The sequence below is a fragment of the Thermobia domestica genome, chromosome 6, assembly GCF_964235325.1.
Source record: "Thermobia domestica chromosome 6, izTheDome1.hap1.1, whole genome shotgun sequence".
Classification (NCBI taxonomy): domain Eukaryota; kingdom Metazoa; phylum Arthropoda; class Insecta; order Zygentoma; family Lepismatidae; genus Thermobia; species Thermobia domestica.
Window position 1 is genome coordinate 252,627,333 of NC_137459.1, and position 24,315 is coordinate 252,651,647.

The 24,315-nt window shown below is 35.7% G+C and overlaps 1 protein-coding gene across 1 annotated transcript; it reads right to left on the reverse strand.

Annotated features, from left to right (window-relative positions):
* Window positions 1-21,921: 21,921 nt before the first annotated feature.
* Window positions 21,922-23,790, reverse strand: LOC145687497 (ionotropic receptor 21a-like). The gene has a single exon (XM_081760961.1). The coding sequence runs from the start codon at window positions 23,788-23,790 to the stop codon at window positions 21,922-21,924; it is 1,869 nt and encodes a 622-aa protein (XP_081617087.1).
* Window positions 23,791-24,315: the final 525 nt, after the last annotated feature.

Genomic DNA, 24,315 nt, shown 5'->3' on the forward strand with positions numbered 1-24,315 from the left:
CCCGGCATTTGCCTGGTAGGACTGAGGGAAACCCTGGAAAACCTCAGTCAAGATGATAGGCAGCGGGATTCGAACCCACGACCTCCCGAATGCAAAGCCAATGCTCTACCACTTGAGCTACTTGACTGACAGACAAGTCATAGCTTGTTTCCTTACGTTTTACATGTTCATTCCATAGGTGCAAAAAACCTGATATTGTAATACTAGAAAAGCTGTAACTTATGTTGTTGAGTTGAGTTGATTTTGAATTTAACGTCCCGTTCAGCAGCGAGGCTACATGAGACGTGGACCTACTGATCAACGTGGAATCCGAACAATATGAGCTCCCACCGGGAATGTAACTTATGTTCTGTTGGCAACACTGCTTCTCTGGTGACATCCCCTATAGTGTCCAACGAACGTCCCTCACACTATCTTTTCGCGGAAACAAAATTTGAACGAATTTCGGCATTCCAAGAATAACCGGGATGGAATCATAAAAGATTAATCCTTAGTTCATTGGAATACTGAAGTATACCTCACTCTTCCCCATTCTACCCTACTTTACAGCACCATCACCAAAATGCTTTTAGAAGCTGCCTTTGTGCACACACTACACTGTACTAAGTTGCAATTGATCTGTTTGATAATTTTTCTACCCTAACAAATAAAATAAATTGGTCATAGTTACTGACATAAATAAAAAAATGGTAACTTACACAATTACACACATATAGTTGGCAACACTGTACTTAGAAACCTAGTAATAAAAGAGAATAAAAATATATGATGTCTTAGATATCCCAAGTTCATATCAGACAAGAAAAAATATTTTCCGTGTGAAATAATGACCTTTATGCTATGGGCCACAGAGCCCCCTCCCCCCCCGTTGGTGTTCCATGTAATCCAAAAATACATTGGTGTTCCTAGGGCTAATGGTAATCTATATATATAAAAGAGAACGCACAAATCCTTTGTGAACTCATCACGCTAATACGGCTGAACCAATTTCTTTCATTTTTGGGGGGTTGTTAGGATTTGGACCCTAGATGGTTTTTATCATATCACTTTAATTTTTAATTACCAGTGTCTTGAGATAATTGACCATTCAAGTGTCCATACGTACAAATCCTTTGTTATTAGTTCATCATAGGTAAAAATAAACGTATTTATATGCAACCCGCATGACCATGTGACTCGGCGGGTTAACATAAATGACAGGCGCTATAATTTTAACATTTACTGCAATTTGAAAGCGAAAAAGTAAAAATTATCTAAGTAACAAAGTTTATTGCGTTCCGGGGTGACCGCAGCGAAGCGGGGCGGGTTAACATAAATGACAGGCGATATAATGTTAACATTTACTGCAATCTTCTATGGTTTTTATCATATCACTTGAAAGCGAAAAAGTAAAAATTATCTAAGTAACAAAGTTTATTGCGTTCCGGGGTGACCGCAGCGAAGCGGGGTGAACGCTGCTAGTAGTAAATAATAAACACAGTAAAAAATCGAAAACATAATTGTCGTAATCCATAATATAAACAAAATGATGCAATTGCATGTCCCGCGTATATATACGTATGTATATACTATCTAATGACCTAAAATACTGGGATAAGGGCAAATTGATCTTTTTTTTTTTTTTTTTTTTTTTTTGCTTTCCATACATGTAGGAAATTTTCTTCGTTATTCATCCGCTAGACAGCGCCAAAGTGTGTTTCCGTCAGAGGCAGAACTAGAATGTAAAAACTTGGGAGGGAGACGCCAGAACCCAGACTATGACAGGTATATCTTTGGGTTACAATAAACTTTCATAAATGTATAAATAATACCTTAAATTATTTTTGTCACTCAAGAACTAGGGGGCTAGCATTCCCGGCCCCGAGCTAAATCCGCCAATGATTTCCGTAATTACCCATATTTATAATAAGGCTTTACATGTCGCTTCGTATATTACGGGAATAAAATTAATGCAGCCGCAAAGGATTCTGGTCCTCCCCATAATGCTGGTATTGCCATCCAGTCTGTGCCTCCGGACTCTGGGAAGTTTATTATATTAGCTCCCATATAAATGATTTATCTCCAGACATTTCTCCAATAATTAATATTCACAGAATAAAGTATGTAAATATAATTATATAGTCTAAACAATTACGAGAAATGAAATTTAATCGTAGTCTTATCAAATTAATTAAAAATTATTTCAGAACACTATTAAATATAAAAGTTATAATCTCATAGAAATAACCAATATTTATATAAAATGATATCAGTCAATTGAATTCGAGTTTAATGAAATTATTTCGACCATAATTAAAGCTCAATAAGGCTTCAATTAAAAATAACCAAATTTGGATACTTTTTAGTGCAAATTAGTTAGAAAATGCCATATAAGTGCATTCTACCCTCTACAAACATCAAATTTCAACCACTTTTGGCTAAAATAATTATTGGAAATCTAGACAGAAACCTAGTGAGACTTTACTACGCTACTAATGTTATTTTCTCGTTTGAACAGTTCTGATATGCACAATGAGTGTTATCTATCTATTTAGAAAACATTATAATTTCATTGGACTTGTAATTAATATGCAATTCTACTATCTACATTTTCAATTCTGTATCTTTTATCTTTCATCTCGGAACAAGAAGGAACTTGACTATGCAATAAGGGAGGCGCGGTGGCTCAGTGACAGAGCGTTACCCTCCGGTGATTGGGGTGCCTGATTCGATCCCAGCTCGCGCCGTGTGACCTTTGAGGTAAGAAAAAATACCGTCCTCGTGGGATTTCCCGGTGTTCTCCCGTTTCCTCCCAGTGTCTTCATTCCACCATTTCATTCATTTCTCATCTTCACCGTCTCCTTTAGCCTAACCGGCATAACCTTGTGACGTAAAACTTAAAGATTTCATTTCATTTTCTGAATATGTAATAAAATGTAAAGTATACAATTTTTAGCTGAAAACATGACATTTTACAATAAATGTTTCGTTTAATTTATTCAAGATGCAGTAAAATAATAACAGTATTTAAGATAATAGGAATACATTAAAATATCAGTTAAATATAATTCAAATGCTTGCTCAATTTCAACAAAAAAATGAAACAGAAATAAATATTAAAGATTTTCTATGAACATGATACGACTATATTCTGAGAGTATTTTAGTATTTTAGTATTTTTTTAACGCTTATAAAATCAACTGGAACGGAATAGGTCCGTTATGTTCCCTACCATTGGAAGTGAAGCACGGGATTAATTAACACATGTAGCAAAATGTCTAAGAAGGATGGGATACGAGACTTGTATACTAATACGCAAGGGGGTCCATAATATGGGTCTATAATTTAATATGGAAAACATCTTTTTATATTCCTCAGCACAATGTCGTTTGTGTCGTCGTCGCTTTTGGTGCAGGAGATCAATTTCTGGGGAGAACTCATATGGCTCGGATTCCACTTTAAGATTATAAGCCCATTTTTCATATGACATTACTACAAATAATGTTAAACTTGTAAACAGGAAAAACTACTTTTGCATAAGTGGTATGACATCCATGATATCAAAGTCAAAAGCTTGTTGATAATAAGATAAAAATCTGATTGGATAAACATTAACAATAAATAGGATCATATGACGAAATATTCTTTCTGAGGTGTTATATCTTGAAAATCTTTATTCTTAAGTCAGAGAAAGCTAGATAATTATACAAAATGTTTTGCCTTACATGACTGGATGAAATCATAACTGTGAAAGTGCATAAATTTTGTTTTTTTAAAGCAGCGTTTCCCAACCGGTGTGCCGCGGCACACTGGTGTGCCGTGAATGAGCCGCTGGTGTGCCGCGAGGAAATCGAAACAAAATTATTAATAGCTATCAAATTGCAAGACATAAGGAAGAAATGTATATTCGTATTTCACATTGCTATGAATCTACAATATCTACAATTTTAAGTTTCATACCGTGTTACTTTTCTGTACATTTTTAATGTTGAAAAAAGTATTTATCATTGTTATGGCGATTATTGCTTCTTTCTTGTTGCAGACTATTTCGTAACTTGAAATTTTAAAATATTATTCAGTCCTTTCGACAAAGCAAACATGCATACAAATTACCTACATGTGTGTTTTAAAAGTACAAGGGATTTATTTATTCGTTCGTTATTTAGTGCTTCTTTCGTAGTGAAAGGTTGGATACAGTTTTCGAAAAAGAAAGCTTATTTGTAAAAACCTGTATCCAATATTTCATTGCAATTGTTTTCTATTTTTAAATTAGAATGAAAAATAAGCATAATGACTTACCAGGGGGAAAAAACAGTGATCGAACTTTCTTCTCTGTGGAAAAGAGATCAGTAATCACAGAAAAAATACACGGTATTTTATATTTGCAAATAATATCTATGAGTGTGCCGCGAGAATTCAAGTTACATCCATACTGTGCCGCAAGTTGAAAAAGGTTGGGAAACGCTGTTTTAAAGGAAGGAATTTAAAACTGCCCGATTTTTTTAGTGCTAGCCGTAGTGATTAGCTATGCGGAGGAGGATTACGTCCTCTTTAAAGTGCGTGGTGAGAAGGGGGAAGGGAGAGATAGTGAAAAGAGATGGATGAACTAAGAGTTTTATTATATTTTATTGTCATATGATTTCATACTCTTGCAGTATATCAAACTTAAGGAACTTCGTTCCTTAACATATGGTGTGGAAGGAAAAGAAAACATCTCGATTTTTAAACACATTGATCAACATACCATATATTAATATAACTAATAAAACATCAATAGAACTAATAAGGTTGGGTATGAAAAAAGAACGGTAGTCAATGTGCTGGGAGATTGAAGACATAGTAATTGAAACTTTATTGTATGCAAGATACATATTGGGTATGAAGTGAGGTGTGTAAACCAGGACAATATTTGGGTTGTTAGTGAGAAAATGAGTCTATTTCTCCCTAGGTGCACTTTTAGGCGATAATGAGGGACGAAGGAAGCCCGAGTTAAAGACAAAGGGAATTACTGTCCAGGAAAAGATGTATGAATGAATGGAAGATGTTCATGAAGAAAGTGAGAGGAAACGGGAGAACCCCGAGAAAACCCACGAGCATGGTGTTTGTTCACCACAAAGTCCACAAGGCGTGAGCTGGGATTAAACCACGGACTCTAAGCACCGGAGGTGAACGCTCTACCACTGAGCCACCGCGCCCCCTCATGAAGAATGTAATCACCAATTACTAATTACATGGGGTTTCTGGGTGGTTGAGTTTCATGGTATAGTCTGAAATGTAATGATAATGGAGACTGAAGGTGTCGGTGGGGTTTAGGATTCAATGCGAGAGGGTGCATTGCATCTTATAGTAATGGACGTTGAGTGTGTAGAAGTTTACTGACGTAGGCAAGGCGAAGTTTCTCGATGTGATATTGTAAAGTTGGGAAATAAATAAGTCGGTATAAGTCCTGAATTGGGCTAGGTCATCGAATGCGGAAAACGATACGGGAAGCTTGGAGCTCGGGGATTAGAAGCTTACTATAGAATTTAGGTGGTGCGGCTACCCACATGATAAAGCCATAAGTTAATATTAGACGTAAGAACACTTTATAAGTATTTAGAATGGTGTGCGGTCGTAGACCTCAGGTAGTTCCAGCCAAACGGTTTAAAAAATTGAGGCGATCGTAAGTTTGAGGGTGACATGTACCAAATTTCACAATAGTAGATCCCCACGTTATGCGGGTTTGCATATCCAGGGTCCTAACTATGAAAACATTTACGATCACTCCAACCCCAATCATTTCACAGATTCAACCTGTTGCATATAAGTTATTAGGACGTAAAATTGAATGTAGTTTATACAAAAATGTTTCTCGAAGTTTCTCTTTGTATTTCTATCGGATTCGAATAAATAGAACTTCGAATAGAGACCACATTGAATTCATTTATTGAATAAGCCTGAAATTCTTATAAGATATGGCTATGATTTTATTATTATTATTATTATTATTATTATTATTATTATTATTATTATTATTATTATTATTATTATTATTATTATTATTATTATTATTATTAGTTAAACTACGAAGTTTCAAATCAGGCGATGCACTATTTACGTAAACTAAATGATAATTTATTTGATAATATTCACTAGCCCACTATACATTTGCGACGTTTTGCTTTGGGAAATGAAGTGTATACGACATTGAATAGTAAAAATATTACAATAAAAAAATATTATTAAAAATATTGATTAAGTAATTGGAGTTAAACATGCTTTCCAGTACACTGAGAAAAAAAAAATTATAGGTGGCGTACTTAAAAAGATAGGTTACATGCGTAATTCCTGTAGTTTTCGGACTTAACGTACAGCAGACGTATAACTGAAAACGCATGTTTTATAATACTTTCTGTACAAGTGTTCCATCTATACGTACTTTCCGTATGAAACAATGTAGGCGTTCAGGATCTCACATACAAATGGACGTATATAACATATAGCTGACGAAGGTAACATAAGTATATGTATGTGATATACGGAAAATTGTTAGATGTCAGACATCCTGCAACGGCATGATGTAACATCTAAGGGCAGTGCCTATGTAACATACGGATAACATATGCTCCGTACTGATTTCTATAGTAAGCAAGAGGATACCGTATATTTGTACAATATACCGCTGTCCGGAGAACGGATTTTTCTCTGTGTAAGAATTATATATAGAGAGGATTTACTTTATAAAGTGAGATGCAAACGAATATTCTAGTTTTAATCCGATTAGAAACCGATAACTTACACAATACTATTTACTTCATTAGTTCTATAAACCTTTATGCTTACCGTATTATAATTATCTTTAAAATTATGATTTTATAATTTCGAAACGTAAAACGAGAAGTAAATGTAATATTCTACTTAGGGATTTGTTAAGGAAACCTTTGAAACAGTGATGATTTCAGGGCATGACCTGTGGGAGAATTTGAGACCCTGTCGACATAAATTCGTGGCCATATTTTCGATCATGCTCAAAGTGGACTAATAATGTTCTATCAATTTCCTCTCATTCACATATTGACCATTATCCGGGGAGAATCTTCTGAAATCATCAATGCTTATAATTAGTTTTTCATTACAAATCAAAGGATAATAATGAAATATTGAACATACTTAATATTTTGTTTTCAGTTTTGGATTTTAGATTTGCAATTCATATAATGTTCCCTTCTAATCAAATTCGAGAGAAACGTAGTTGCCAAAGATTTATTCAAAGAAATGTTTTCAATCCTATGATGAAAATAAGGAACACACTTTTAAGGAAAAAAATAACAAACAAACAAAACGAACACTTCCTACAGGGTTTGAACACATACACTTATAATTGATAGACTATTGACCCAAACCGCTCGACCAGTTCGTACGTCTTCACTGAGCCTCTTTAGACTTTTGTGTAAAGTAGTTTCCTGCTCCACACTTTTTTTTTGTTTATGTCGATACGACTATAAGTTTGTGGTGAATATTTGGGCGTTACAGGTCTTGCAATGCATAAAGGTCTTTTTCGTATAAACTACATTCAATTTTACGTCCTAATAACTTATTTGCAACAGGTTGAATCTGTGAAATGATTGGAGTTTGAGTGATCCTAAATGTTTTCATAGTTAGGAGTCTGGATATGCAAACCCGCTTAACGTGGGTATTTACTATTGTGAAATTTAGTACCAAGTTAGGTGCCAGTCATATGTTATTCGTAGATAGGCAATTGTGTTAGCTGGTTGGATAGAAACGTGATCAACGTGTAGGTTAAGCTTTCACTTCTTTCGATGAATTCTAGAGTAATGTTGACGTGGTAGAAATTCTATTGGTTGGGTTTTTGCCACGTTGCTAGGACGTTAAGCGATCCATTTCAGTTTGGAGAATTTTGATCTGTTGAACAGTTGCAGCAAGAGTGAGGAATGTTGCGTAAGCAGCGTATTGAAATAAATGAGAAATCAACGAATTGAAATGATCGGGCAGTCGAGGCATATCTGATACATGAAGTTCATACAGTAACGGTGGAAAAGCTGAGCCCTGTTGTACATCGGGGATAAGAAAAATTGTAGATGAGTCGAACGTATACTATAGACAATCGAAGTTGCAGTAGCTTCTAGATAAGATCAATATGTCAGACTTTATCAAAGATTTTTTCTAAATCAAAGAGGATTTAACAAGAAGGTAGGTTTGAACATTAGTGTTCATTGATAAGAGACGTGAATCGGAGAAGTTGAACGTTTATGGAGAAGGGTGGTCGAAAACCTGCTTGTGTGAAAATAATGATTAGTTTAGATAAGTATGGAGGCATTTGACTAGAGCATGTTAAGGTGGATCACCACCCGGAAGTCAGTATATGCATTAGTTCATTGTCTTAACCAACGCGTAAAGAAATGTCACATATTATAAGTATTACAGTATAAAATAGAGTTATGCGTCAGCTACAACATGAGATACTGTTTTCTGTGCTTATATATTCTGTTAGCTAAAAAAGTAAAATATAAGAGGAAAACTTGATCAGTTTTAAGATGAGTACGCAAGATGGCGCTTGCTGTTAGATGTTGCTACTCCTGTGCTCAGTTTTACGAAATTTTTACTTACAAGCATAAATTATTTTACAAGTAGTTGTCTCATTACGGAATATGAATATTATATTACCGTTTTTCCTGTTATGTTTTACATTTCATTCAAATATTATTTTGTGTTTACGGAAATAGCTTTAGCGGCTGAATCTCATGCTTACGCAGGACGCCATAATGCTTCGTTGCCAAACTTACATGTGTACTGTTGCATGTTTCTTGTTAGCGTTTGAAGTCCAGAGGCGGAACCTGTGAACTGTGACAAAACTATTACAAATAATAAAAGTGGAAAATGGGGAAACGGAAGGAATCATACACAAAAAAGAGGAATCCAACTCAAAGTAAAAGATCGAAGAGCCAAGGGAAGCGAAGAGAAAGGGAGAATAATTCGAAGAAACAGCTAAGCGGTTTTCAAATTTTAACTGATTGTTTCCACGTAAATATTATACATACGTGTAATACGAAGATAGTTTATTTTGACGATCATTTTGAACGTTAAATATGTAATATGAGTTCTTTCTTTTTCTTCTTTTCTTTTTTTTCTTTCTTTTTTCTGAAACTCATTTTGCTTAGGTAAAATATGATATCTTCTTGAAAATAATTTATATGTTTTTGAGCTTTCATACATACCCGTTAATGCCTGAACCCGTTAGTGGAAAATAATAATTAATTCCACTTACTAGGGAAGGTCGTGGGGTGTTACTCTGACTTCATTTTGATACTATGCTCAGTCGACTCCTTTTTACATATGAAACAATTAGGCAACCGAAGAAATCCTCGATTGCAAGCTTGCTCGAATTATGGACGTTAAAATTTCAAAATTTTGAAAAAGATTTTGAAAAAAAGTTTGAAGAAACCATTTTTTGAGACACACGCTTTATTTTTGGTACTGGTGTGTTTTTTTGGGTACTCGACGGAATGGTGAGGTCAAAACGCACACATTTTGCAAGATAAGGGAAATTATTGGGGAAGGGATGAAGAGTAATGGCGTCTTACAACTTTCCAATTGCATCCTATTTGGCACACCGGATAAATAGGCTAATAAAACTTATTTGAAACGAACTGTATTGTCATTCAAATGTCACTTTCTGTGTGGTCATCTAAACATTAAACAATTATATGTGTCTCCGAAACGCTTTGCCGCGGGACTAACTTAAACGCGACACTCAACCCAGCCTGTCTCTGTGCATTGTGGGAAAAATGAAATATTTCAGTTTAATATCCGATGATTATTCCCTTTAGGCTAAGGAAGACGATGATTAAGGCAAGTGAATGATGATGGAAGAATTGATGGAATGAGAAGAAGGGAGGAAAGAGGAGTACCCCGAGCAAACCCATGGACATGATGGTATCCATTGTGGAAGACGGTGTTTCAATATTTCATCGCTAGTCATTTTTTTAAAATTTTCAACATATTTTAATGGCGATTGTTTGAAAATAGCGGCCAAACTTCAGACAATATTTTACGGTATTTCGCGAGAAATGTGACCAAAAAACAAACAATCGGCTAGAGATGATGTATTGAAACAGCGGTTTTCTCGAGAATAAAAGTCACTTAGTTCACAACTTTGAGCGCACATTCCCGCTAACCATTTTTTTCTTCTTTAAATTGTTTGATCTATTTTCTCGTTGAATATCTTAAAATATTTCCTGGAGTTTGACCAATATTTCCCCATAATCGACATTCCAATTGCTGAAAACTAAGCACATGGCTAGCGATGATGTATTAGAACACCGTATTCTGCGATGCATAAGCATAGGCCGACAGGATTCGGAGTACCGCGGCAGGGCAAGCCTGTCTGGCGCTGCTCGAGCTGTTTGGACCTAGCTACAGAAGTGGAAGAACCAGGCCAGTAGTCAGTCCAAAAATGCGGGGGAGCGGTAGAGTTAGGGGGCCGATCCAACCATATTACTGTTCATCTGCAAGCTTATCGTGAAAATTTTAGGGGAGCAGTAAAAATTTAGGGGAAGCCCGGCCCCCTAGACCCCCCAGGGATACGGGCCTGGGAAGAACAACAATATAGATCATTACAAGTTTAATTATGAATATCACGTCGTTCTTCATTAAATTTTGCACGCCTGGCAAAGCGTTTCCAAGACAAATGTGATTGTTCAATTTGAAGGTAGCCACACAGGAAAGTGATATTTGAATAACAATATAGTCGAATAGGGGTATCAAATACATTTTATTAGCCTATTGGCCCCAGGGGTAAAAGTGAATGGGAATGCGCGGACGCCGTATCCCCACCTCGAAAAATAATTAAGGCGTTCCCCAGTTCCGAAAAAAACTATAAGTATATATAGGTAGGGGAACGGCGTGGCGTCATGCTGCTACCTACCGTCTTCCCATCTTTTCAGATCCACTTTTACCACTGGTTGGCCCAGTATGTCAAATGGGAGGCAATTTGCATGGTGTAAGACGCCATTACCCTTCACACCATTCCAAATAATTGCCCTTATCTTGCAAAATGCATACGTTTTGAACTTACTACTGTGTTGGGTATCCAGGAGAACTCCCTGATATCAAAACTGAAGCGTCTATCCCAAGAAATGGTACTTCAAACTTTCTGCAAAATCTGTTCGATTTTGAACTTTTAACGCTCATAATTCGAACACGCTTGCGATAGAGGATTTCTCCGGTTGCCTAACTGTTTCATATGTAAAAAGGCGTCGACTGAGCATAATATCGAAACGAAGTCAGAGTAATATCCCGCGACCTTCTCTAGGTAGTACTTAAAAATTCATAAAACCGTCAAGCTTGAATTTTTTTTTTCTATAATGAAAAGAAAGTATTCAGACCCTATAGCTTCACTTGAGAAACGCAACCACTCATGTAGAAATGCAAATCTTTTTCTACTCCGGAGCTGCAGTGACTTCGTGGTAGAGCATTGATATCTTGTATGCGGGGTCACTGGTTCGATCCCAGCTTAGCCAGGTGAGCTTTTTGGTGGACACACACCGTGTGTGTGTGTGTGCGGATTTTCTCAAAGTTTTTCTTTGTGCTCCTACTTTCTCATTCTACCATTTAATTCATTCTTATCATCAGCGTCTCGTTTAACCTATATGGCATAACCGAGAGACATGAATGTTTTTTTTTTTCTGTAACGTCCTATCATTGTGCTTCGAAGGAAAGATAGAAGGTGATGATGACAACGAATGAAATGGTTGAATGAAAGAAAGGGAGGGACCCGGAAGAAACTCCACTCATGGTTTGTTTACCACAAAGCTCACTTGGCGCGAGCTGAGATCCAGCCAAAAACCTGACCCACCAGAAGTGAGTGATCTATGTCTAGCTCTTATTGATCTAATACTCTGACGAATATTGTCCGTGAATTCCGATTTGTAAGTGATATGTTTACTGCTTGCGGTTTCAACATAAGAATAAGGAGCGGAGATGGAACCCATGCTTGGGACGCTGAATCTATATCAACAAATAATTTCTTGTTATCGCTTACCATTTTGCTCTATGTAAAATGGAAGTGTGATAAGGGGCAATGCAGAATGACTGGATGAAGTAGCTACAATCATTGGCGTAAGTTCAATCTGTAATATTATCCACGCTGTACTCAGATTTCGGAATGTGTGTGCCAAGATGGTATCACGCCAGTTGATAGACGAACTGAAGCAGCGATGTGTTGATGTGTCACGAGATTTTGCCACGCCGTAAACGAGAAGGTAGTGACTTTCAGAAGAGATTCGTTACTGGGTATGAAACATGGGTGCACTACTACATTCCGGAAGTAAGAAAGCATGCAATGGCAGTATCCATTATCGGACACAACCATCTACAGGGAAATTAGTACTTTCTTCTGGGACCAAAAGGGTGACATTTTGGAGCGTTACAGCATAGGGAACGCATAGTCAATAATATCTTGTATTCCGATCTCCAAAAAGGTCTTAAAATTACTATACGAAGTAACACGGACTTTTGAAAAGAAATTTCTTCTATAACATAACAATACTCGGCCTCATACTACTGCCTGTGCAATGGCTGCGATCATTGAAAATCTTCATTTCATCCTCCTTTCGTACCGAATCTCGCCTCAGTGATGAAAGGCAGTAAAGAGAAAGAAGTTGCAATCTGATGAAGAGGTGCAACGAATGGTGTATGACTGATTCCTTATCCAATAAATAAATAATAAAAAAAAAGATCTTTAGAGGCATTGGGACACTTTGGAAGTACGTAATGGGAAACTTATATTGAGTGTAGAGTGGATTATGTAGAAAAATGAAATTAATTTGTTTCATGCTCAGTCAATATTTTCCTTTTTTTAAGTTTTAAAGGTTTTTTGACACCTCGTAACACTAGAAAATTGTTGTTTCCGTAAGTACCGGATATGGAAGTGGCGATACGATTTTAACAACCGGTTCCAAGAACCTAAGAAATTTTAATAACCGGTCCGGGCGAACCTAGGTGAATGACACCATTGAGTAAAACAATAGACCCGTATGCTCTGTCAACGATCAGACTATGAGCGTACGCAGTGGAGGCAAGGGGACAATCGCTTTACCCTGCATTTTCGAAAGGTGTTTGGTTGTTTCAAAACGCTTTTACCCAGAAACACACATGAAGGAACATTATATTTGGTTACAATAATAACTGTTTTGCATCATGCGTTATGCGCATCAATGTATGTCGAGCTTTTTCCCCTTCCCCGGCCTTGGAAAAATCCTGCGGGTGTTTCTGGATAAAAGTGCTCTTATTCGGAACTATTATCATCTTCAGGTGTGCATAGTATCAAGTCTGAAAAGTACTAAAAGATAGCGTGAAATTGTTTTGAATATATGCCACTATAAACAAGAATCACAGAATTCATACTTTTTATTACTGTTGAAGATCATGTGATATATGAAGTACAGCAATCAAGGTTCAAAACCAAGTACTTGCAAAACACATGGAGAAATGAAGTAGGTTAAATATACTAGTAGATTTTAATAAAATTAGTTGTAAATAGCTTGGTAGGTAGATCACCTCTGGCGCACGAGATCGCTAGTTCGATCCCACTTTTCGCCAGGAAGACTTTCTGTAGGACCCATAGTGTGCGTGGATTTTCTCGGTGTTTTCCCACTTCCTTCAGTCCACCATTTCGATAATCATCGTCACTGCTCCTTTTAGATTAAAATTATAATCGTGGAATATTAAACTAGAAAATTTCAAATCGCGCCTTCGGCACCCTTCACCCCTGCTAATCGCGTAGTTTTACTCGCTGCGAGAACTTTTCTGACGCGTGATTACTAAAGAGTTCGACTAACATACGTTTCCTGCAGTAGTCAGGCCTTTAGTATAACTCTAATCATACGTCAAAACGACTCTGCATAAAGCCCTATCTCAGTTTCCTCATTCCACCTGGATTGTGGAACAAATCTGTATGTAAGTAAGCAACCTAGTAAAACTTGGTGATAGTTTACATTTAACATAGCCATGTTTGGTCCAGAAAACGCTGGAATTTTAGCCATAATGATTATCATCCCGGTAGCTACTCCAAAATTGTAGCGGGGGGGGGGCTCGGCTGAAGTTAGAGGGGGCTCGATCCAACAATATTATAGTTCATTTGCAAGCCTACGGTGAAAATTTTAGGGGGGCCCGGCCCGCCTAGACCCCCTGGATACGGACCTGATGATTATGCCATCTAAAGTAAAGTTACACTAAGACATTCAACTTACAAAATATATGCACTGGCGAACACAACTTACAAAATACCTGCACGGGAATACAACTGACAAAATACCACGCTTGAAGGAACTAAGTCTGTTTTGTTGAAAAGATCGGATTTGTTTAATGGTTTTGTATTTGGATACTTATTCTTAATTTGCACCTTTGAGACATCTAGTTATAGATAAACGTATATCTTTGTAATTTGCAAAGAAAATTTTACCATGCACGTAGTTTTCGTTACCCCTAAATGCAGTTTGACTCGAATTTTGCCCTGAAAATGCTGGAATGTTACTTTAAGCCCCTAAAGTAAAGCTGCTCCAAGGATTGCAACTTCGCCTATAAAATAACATTTTTGAACCTACTAAGAATATGTTTTGTCCTATCTACCTAGGTAATGATTTTGTATTTGTACACGTATCCTTAATCTGCACTGTAGAGGCATCTAATTATAAATAAATGTATAACATTTAACTCCTGTTTTCTAAGAAACTATTGCCATAGAAATGATATGATTTCCCCCTAAATGCAAATTGAGTTGCTCTTTGACCAAAAACAAGGGAATTTTAGCCATGATATATTAAATCTCTAAAGTAGAGATAAGCTTTACACCAAGGATTACAACTAGGCTTATAAAGCACAACTTTTGAGCGTACTGAGAGTCTGTTTTGTCCAAAAGATGAAATTTATGTAATGATTTTGTATTAGTATAGGCATTCTTAATCTGCACTGTAAAGACATCTAGTTTGAGAGATACGCATAACGTTTCATAAGTTAAAAATCACTTTTGATCAAAGAATATAATTAGTTCATACTTTAAAGCAGGCAGTATTGAGTAAAATGGAAATAAAATCTCTCATTTCTCTTTGTTGTAAATCATGTATAAAATGCGACCGTGTCTAAACACTTTTCTATCCGTAACTCATGTGGCACCATAGCATGTATCGCAATGAGCTCTGCCATCTAGTGAGAAAGTTTTACCCTAAAGGTGACTGTAGAGTTCAGTTGTATAGGTCGGTAAGAAGCAATATCCTGAGGAGACTTGTTAGATTTTGGAGACATTAACGTGTTGGATGTTTTCCAGAGTAAAGGATAGTAAACAGATGCATAAGATAAAGAATAGAGTGCAACTGGCTGATCCCATAAACTTAAGATACAAATAACATTATTCTCCTCAGATCTTTTGCCATACATACTCTGTGGCGTACAGTTTCCATTTATGAAATAAACTAATTTTTGACCAAAATATTACTTATATCATAGTTTTTACCCACTCAATGCATATAAGTGTTTGTAGTTGATCATTCTTCTTTCACAAAGATAGGCCTAAATGGAACAAAATAAATAAATTTACAACAAACTATTCTATATTCGTATTTATTTTTTAAGTACTTTGTTAGATTCCTGTAGTACACATTTAGTTTATACACTATAATTCATTGGATATAATTCGGTGGGTTGATTAACATATATTCGGTGGGATATTTTTTATTAACGTATAAATACAATTTGAGATTACATTCAACAAATTTACGTACAAAGAAATTTGATTTTGTACTTCACAACACTTTTGTATCTACCATTTTTTCTTTTTATAATTTTTTTTAAAAATAGTATATTATACCTGAAAGTAAAATGAGAATTATTATGTGGTAAACAAAGTACTTTCTACCACTAAATATAAAGAAAATATATTTTACCCATGGTTCAAAAGCCAGTCAGTGATTGATTTTTTGTGCATCACCAATCATAAATGGGAAATTTTCTAGCTTTTAAATATTGGTAAGTTCACACCATATATTGCATTGAAAGGAAAATAATATTGTGAAACTTAAAATCATTTCACTTTTCAAAATAAATTTTTGAAGCAGGTAAAATCTTAATGGAGTAATATTTTTTATAATAATATGTTGAAAAACTATTCTTTAGTACAATATTACTTCTCTGAAATGAAAATTTATGTGTCTTTTTAAGTAGACATTACTATCCAAATTTAGGTATGGACTCCAAAATGGAGGTATCTACTTGTTGCATCTGCATGTTTAATTACATATTAATTTGAACCGTTAATTTTTAGTAGTTTTCACTTGCTTTTAGTATATTGATCATAAGTTACTATCTTGACAAGTATACCCAATGGTGCTATTCTAATCTTTTAACAACCGGTTCTCTCTCTCTCTCTCTCTCTCTCTCTCTCTCTATATATATATATATATATATATATATATATATATATATATATATGGAATGTCCCACAAAGAAAGTGCTATATTTAGAGGAATGATAGTATTGACCATGACAAGCAATCGACCGAGATATCGATGAAAAGACTACTTCATTTTGTACACATTGTTTTGTTGGTACATATCTCGAGAACTAATGAAGACATTGGAGTCATTCAATTGAGGGCCGCAGTGGCTCAGTGGTAGAGCGTTCACCTCTGGCGCTTGAGGTCCAGGGTTCGATCCCAGCCCTCTCCAAGTGAACTTTGTGGTGCACAAACACCGTGTGCGTGGGTTTTCTCGGGGTTCTCCCGTTTCCTCCCACTTTCTTCATTCTACCATTTCACTCAACATCACCGTCTCCTTTAGCCTAACCGGCATAACCGTGGGACGTAAAACTCAAAGATTTCATTTCATTTTTTTGGAGTCATTCAAATAGGGGCACGGTGGCTCAGTGGTAGAGCGTTCACCTCCGGTGCTTGGGGTCACTGGTTCGATCCCAGCTCGCGCCGTGTGGACTTTGCGGTGGACAAACACCGTGCTCGTGTGTTTTATCGGGTTCTCCCGTTTCCTCTCACTTTCTTCATTCCATCATTTTTATCATCATCACCGTCTCCTTTTGCCTAACCTGCATAATCCTGGGACGTAAAATTTAAAGATTTCATTTTTTGGAGTTATTCAAAAAGGTGTTGCACATAAGCAGCACTCGTAATAGACATTAGAGGCCGTTCACATATAACGTAACACTATTCTTGATCAATTTTAACCCCTCCCTCTCCTTTATCACACTTTGTAATGCAAGGCTGAACCCCTCCCCTTTTCTTACGTAACGCTTTTTGATTTTTGTTTTTTCACGAACTTTGCTAATTTTGGGGGTTATTACAATTTAAAAAATTAATGGCAGAACTTTCCGTTACAAAATGCTTGTATTTTGAATATATTTGTAGTGTTTTTTCGCTAACAAATCAAAGTATTAGAAAATGGTAGTACCGTAACTATATTTAAACCCCACACTCAAGAAAATGATTGGGTTTAAATTGACCCTATTAGTGTATATTTAATCCTATCCAGGTGGCTAAAACTTCTCCGACCCAAATAGGGTCAAAGTGTTTAGTTAAATTGGGTTGAAATAAGTTTTACCCAATGTGTAGTTAAATGTAGGAGACCAACCCAACGAACCAATTGGTGTGAAATCGTATAACCGGTTAATACGTTTAACCTAACTTGGTGTACAACATGACCCAACAAAGTGTAAATTCCATTAATCTGGTTAAGCGTTTGACCAAACGTGTAGTTAAAAGTGAACAAGCGTGTGGCAAGAAATAACCACATTATGGAGTCGTTGTAGAAGGGAGGGAGTGCAAAAAACCCAACAATGAGGTAAAATTGACACGGTGGAGTTAAAACATGACCAAATAATGGGTTAAAAAGTGAAGGTCGCATTCGCCATTACGGGTTTTAACACATGTGGTTAATGCTAAACTGTCAGTTGGTTAGAAAGATGACCCAACACTAAACGACTACCCCTTAAGCTTGTCTCTTGGGTGTTTATTCAACACGAGCGATATTGCCTTCCGAGCATATCAGGTATAATTCTTTACTGGCTTTGAGTATTTGCATTGCTCACAGCCAGTAAGTAGTATTTCAAAGCTTTCTGCAGTATATTTGGCATTTATGCCAAGTAACAATAACTTTCTATGTTTTCTGTAATTGATCCCAGCAATAGTTTTTCAAACTTGTGACTAGTCTGACAATAGTTACATGAATAATAGTCGGGCTATCTGTTGTTCTTATGTGCTAGGATATAAGAATAATATATAAAGAAAAAGATGACAACACTGCTGTTTTTGCATTGTGGCTTCGATGCAATGTTTTTCATCTGTTCTTCCTCTGTAGTCTTCCGCTTGGACCGGAGCTAACGTTGCTATTGTAATCGTGCTCTGTCACGACATAACTCTGTATAATTTCGACTAAATAGATAGTAAATAACAAGCATATGTTGTAATTTTTGAAGTACTAAATTGTCCACGTAAATCAGCTTCCTTTAAACTATATGCTTCAAGCATTATGACACTTTCCGTTAACTAAGTATGACCAAAGTGTTGGTTTAAAATATTCTACAGTGACATATAGTCATTTTGTTGACCCAACGGTTAATGCAGTTGGGTTGCAGGTGATCACCCATCGTTCTCAAACAACCAAATTTGGTTTTACATTTTTCAACCACACCGCGTGGTCTCGTTTCAACCCAATCATTTTTCTTAGTGCATAATTTTGTTTAATTAACCTGTCTTAATTTTTTGAAATTCCATACTGTCGTTTCCCCAAGAAGATCGCACCCAACCTCTTAGGTCACCGATGGTGGCAGGAAGGAAGTGCTGCTGGAAGATGCAGGTGAAACAGGATCTACAGAATTGACATTGACCTCTTTTTTTCTGGAATCCAAGATGCTTCCTGTATTTGAAGTTTCCCAGTGTCGACGATACAAAGAAAGTTCTCTTCCCAGTAGATCACAGATTCGACGTGGCGTGGTTCGTGAAGGAGCAGGGACATCTCATTTGTGAACAAGCTTTCGGCCATTTTCTTTGCACTTCAGTTTACCCCTTTTCAAATTATTCTTGTCCTAAATCAGTGCTAGAATGAGAATATACTCGATTTCTCTTGGAAAATTCAAATCTAAAGATAAAAAAATCAGCATGAGATGAATATCCGACAACTTTGTTTTTTTAATATCTTATTTTGCTTGGATAATTCTGTCGCTGAAAATATTATTTCACGAAAAAGGGATTCTTCTGTTTCATATGCAAAACCCCTTGGAAGAATAGAGTGGGTAATGACTCAAATCAAATGTTTTAAATGTATTCTTAGCAATAGCAATACGAGAGGGAACGCGAGGGCATTTTCAAACTGTAGTTACGATCACTAACAACTAACTCCAGAAAAGCGTGTATCGTAAATGCATTGCGGCGATAGCCACAAAACAGAGCTTTATTATATTGTAATACAAGCAGGATTCGTCACCAGTCATGTTGGTGTATAGTAGCGTTTTCAAATCCCTTCTTCATGATTCAATTTATACAGGCTGTATGTTCTGAATTTTACAAAACAATGTAAATATTTATTCATAAAAAATGAAAAGAACTGATTATATTTATTTGTTTAAGAGATTGTATATAAACCTTAGAATAAAAAGAAATATTACAAAAAAAAAAAAAACATGTTACGTAACGGAGACGTTAACCTCTTCCCTCTCGTGTCATAGTTCGTAACGCAAAGCTGAATCCCCTCTCTCCCTTTGCCGGAATTCATATTCAAATTTACATCTGCCCATTCAAATATTTGTCTGCCCATTGAATTGAAACAATTGAAAGTTATTTGTTTTCACAACAATAGAAGCGAGCGGGAAAAGTACAGAGTTGTTTTCGCAAATGTGTTCGGGTTCTTTCTTTCATTCTTGGCTGGGCCATTCGTTATGTATGTATGTGTATGTTCGTCCGGGTACAACAAACGATTCTGCGAACTCGAAATATTTTAAGAATCGGTTCTTGCGAACCGGTGAGAACCGTCTGAATAGCACCACTGAGTATACCCTTGAAGAAGTAGTTGAAAGAAATAGTCAAAATTAATTACAAGAAGTCTTGAATTAAATAAAATATATGTTGAAGCACTATCTTCTTTTGGTTTACATACATTATTGTAAGAAGTAGAGATTTTACATCCAAAGTATTTTTCAATTGTCTATCTTCTCAATAAGTAACAATCCGAGACAAGCATTATCATGGAATAGGAGCTGAATAGTAATATATATTGATGATGACGTGACGAGAAAATACGTCTAAACTATCGACTCTTTCAATTGGGCTGAATCAGGCGTTCTACTCTTCACTACCAACAGCACAAGATGCTTTAACTTATGTTTGATAAGGTTACAACCTAGTGCTGAAACAGTAATTTAAAAGTTTTTTCTACTTCTGACTGTAATGGAACAAATGTAGAAACTTTGAGAGTTAACTAATTTCTATTGTCAGTAACAGCAACACATGCATATGCTTCCAATATCATAAGTGTGCTGATAATCACCAGATACACATCTTACGAGAACACTAGTAAATATGTCATGCTTGTTATTGATTGACAACATAAAGTTAATTACTCTTATTTATGTTTCTTATACTTGAAATTGAATTGTAGCAATAGTAGGAACTGTTAATCGAAACCAAGTATTAATTCAAATTTAGGGATTTAAAAAAGTCCCAGGTTTGCATTTTTTGATAAAAAGTTTCGTAACTTTAGAGTTTTGATGCAACGCTATCTTGAAAGTACCATCTTCATCGTGTTCTATTACTTTTAATTAGAACATGACAAATCAGTTCTTCTACAGTAATATGCTAAATATGTTGTTAACAATTCTGATAGTTTAAAAGAGCTGGGACTTTGAAGTTATATATAACAGAAAAAGTTCATTTAATTATAAATATTGTGAAAGTTCTTCCTTTAGAAGGGATTGGTAGAACTAGGTTGAGTAAATCAGAGTCCAAGAGGCTTAATGATTGCAGTTATAGCGAAGTAGGAGGGCTTAATAATTGCAGTTATAGCGGAGTGACCCATTCTTGACAAGCAATATGATAAAATCCCCTCCTTCAAAATGTTCGAAACACATTTTAGAAATGCCAGTTCAAATCTATACTAGTAGTAATGATGGTAGTAGTAGTAGTAATATATTTTGCACCCTAGCTCAACATTTGGTTATAATAGTTTTCAGTGAACCAACGATAATTATTAAAGTTTTAGTATTCATTTTGTACCTCGTGTTACATAGATTTAAGACTGGATCGTTGAAAATGCTGCTTCCTATCGTTAATGATACACACAAAAATGCGAATTACATACTTAGTTTACTTAAGGTATAGTATCATAAGATCGAATGCAAAGAAAGTTACAATGCATCCAATTTTACACATTACTGACCTAAACTAAAATTTAGACTGTGAAGAAACGATGCCTCTTTAAGGATCCCATACAAAACGATCAGCTCTCTAGTTGAACAGATTATTATTGTTTTGAATAAAGGAAATAACTTCGCTTCACGTAAAATCATTTGATTACAGAGTACTAACTCAACTGTATTGCATCAACTGCCTTTCATCTCCAACAAACAAGCGTAGGTGTTACCTCTATGCCATAGTTGCTTCAGTTGTTTCAGTTGTTGGCTGCCATTCCAAGAAGATATTATTTTTACTTTGTGGTTTGATTGTTATACTTCACGCTTACAACTCGGCCTGCAAATCAGTTTTAACCGTGGGTGTACGAAACATGTGATCCACTGTTGAAACATGTGACCAGAAATAAAATCTGCACTGATTCAGTAGGTCACGAGACATTAAGTATGTCAAATAAGGTGGAATAATTTGTAATAGTGTAGACAAGGTTACATTCAACAAGCAATTAAGGTAGCAACATAAAAGATGTTTACATACAAGTTTCAGGAATGTCTATATCGGAGTATAATAGTAATCACACACTCTCCTATAAATGAACCTGTTGAAAGGAATACACCTAGACCTAACAAAGCAAATGGCCCATTAATATCTTCAATAGCTATGGCTCGTAAATTCGCAACATCTGTGAGTTCTATTGTTAATGGAAGCATGTATGTTCTCATTTCAAGTTGCTGCATAATATGTTTCTCCCAATGTATAACTAATCCAGCTTCTACTAGTCTTTGAATAACATTGTTAAAATTATTACGATATGGAAATCCTAGACTGTAAAAGAATGGAATATGGCTTGTAAATAAATTTTCCTTCATTAAGAACAATGTGCTGAGGCTCTCTTCTTTTAAAAAATCAACACCTGTGTAAAAGCCTGTTTGCAACCTCTCTACTGCAACTGCTAGATTTCTGTTTCGTATACGCTCTTGGTAAACAGTCTCATTCACAATTACTCGGAATTTTGCAAATAATCCTCTCACTACAGGATCAATTGAATCTAATACTGGTGTACCAAAGGTAGCGTCAACATTAGCCCATTCCAAACCAGTAATGGCGAATTCCTTTATTGTGTCGATAGGTTTGTTATATTTTGTGGTTGTTAGATGAGATACAAGTGTACTGCAATATCCTGTCATAATTACTAAGAATGTAAGTGTTGAAGAATTAAGAACCATGCGTAGAGGAGTATTGTAAGGAAATGGAACAGCTGTTAAAACTAGAAATCTTACTGAAGTCAAAACACAAGAAGAGAATCGGTGATATCCAGCAAGGAACTTTTTAGGAATATAGATTTGTACTTTTGCAAATACGTATATAATTCCTTGCAATAACAGTGTTAAGGTTGCAATAGCCACCCTCATATTAATATCATATGGGCTAGTAATTGATTCCCATCTGGGTAATGGAAGAGGTTTGGGTGCCAATATGGACACTCCAGTTTGAACATACGTTGTTGAGTATTCAACATATGGATAATCTTTGTACAAAATATAGCATCCCCCCACCCCAAAATCAGATACACCCTTTGCAAGTGACCCCACAACTCCATTTCCAGTACCGTTAGGATATGCGTCACCCCAATACCATTCTTCTTCTCTGATAGTCCATGTAAAATTGTACTTCTTCTGCAGTTCTCGGATAATACGGATTTCTGTTCCGTCATATGTAGTTGGTATGTGAGTGCTGTCTATAATCACATATGGGTAATAATAAAATGAACTTACTTTTAAAACTTTTCCGTGAAGATTTTTCAACTTGTCAGGATACAGATTTCTTCCATACTTAAAAGTTCTACCATTCCACATATCAATAGTATATGATCCTTCTGAACTAAATTTATGTGTTACAAACTCATAGTTTGCTTCAGAAATTGGAGTACTTGAATTTATTTTTAAAGCTATTAAAGTGCTAGGCATCATTGTCATTTTCGGATTGTTTACTAAAGAATTAATTGATTCATTTTTTAGTTGTAGGAACATATATTCCCTGTTTCTTCGTTGCGTAGATTTCTTAATGGCTGTATAATACAATTCAGGTATATTTTCACTTGGTCTAAACACAATGAAAAATGTGCAACCTATATCCATTGCTGTAACTAAGTTTTCTAGGTATTGTTCTGTTGATCCATTTTTTGTAAGTGAGAATTCAAGTAAGATCACAGGAACAGATGTAATTTTAAAATAATAATGAATATCCTTTGGTATTGTAATGGTGACGCAGTGTATGTTAGGAAAGTAGTGGCGTATTATTGATGTTATCATCCTGTTGGTGCTACGATCTTCTTCAGAAAATGTAAGACTAAGAGCAGCTGCAGTTGATGTCACTACTGCGAAGCAAATCACATATATTCTTCCTTCCATGTTTAATACTTTCACATAAATGCTGTAAGTAAGAAGGACACATGTAAGCTCTTGTGGAAAATTAATATTTTCTTCTTTTAATATTAGAAGTTCGTTGAAGTTCTGTACTTCTTAAACATTATACTACAAAATAAGGATATTTTTCATTGCAATTGTTTAAATTTTGGATGCCTTTAACAATAATATTTAAATTTTAATTTATTTATCTGTGTTATTCTAAGTATTCTTGATGTACATAATCAGATAAACTTGGTAAGTTGGTCTTCCAGAAAAGAAAACAGAAAGTGTGTGTTTGTATATTTCATATTTGTAGCAATGTTAACCAAATATAGTACGCATATTACTTGCAGCCTGGAAAAGAGTACTGTCAGGGTAAGACCCCCCTGCATCGTAAAAATGATCGAAAACCACCGATATTAATGTCAAATCCATAGTTTTCGGCTATAGCCTTAAAATTTTCAGAGGGTATACGCTGTTTTGTGATCATCTATGACTGTCATAAAAGACGTAGAAGGCATTTTTAAT

Coding starts and splice junctions, on each gene's coding strand:
- LOC145687497 (XM_081760961.1), bottom strand. CDS start 23,790: ATGGAAGGAAGAATATATGTGATTTGCTTCGCAGTAGTGACATCAACT.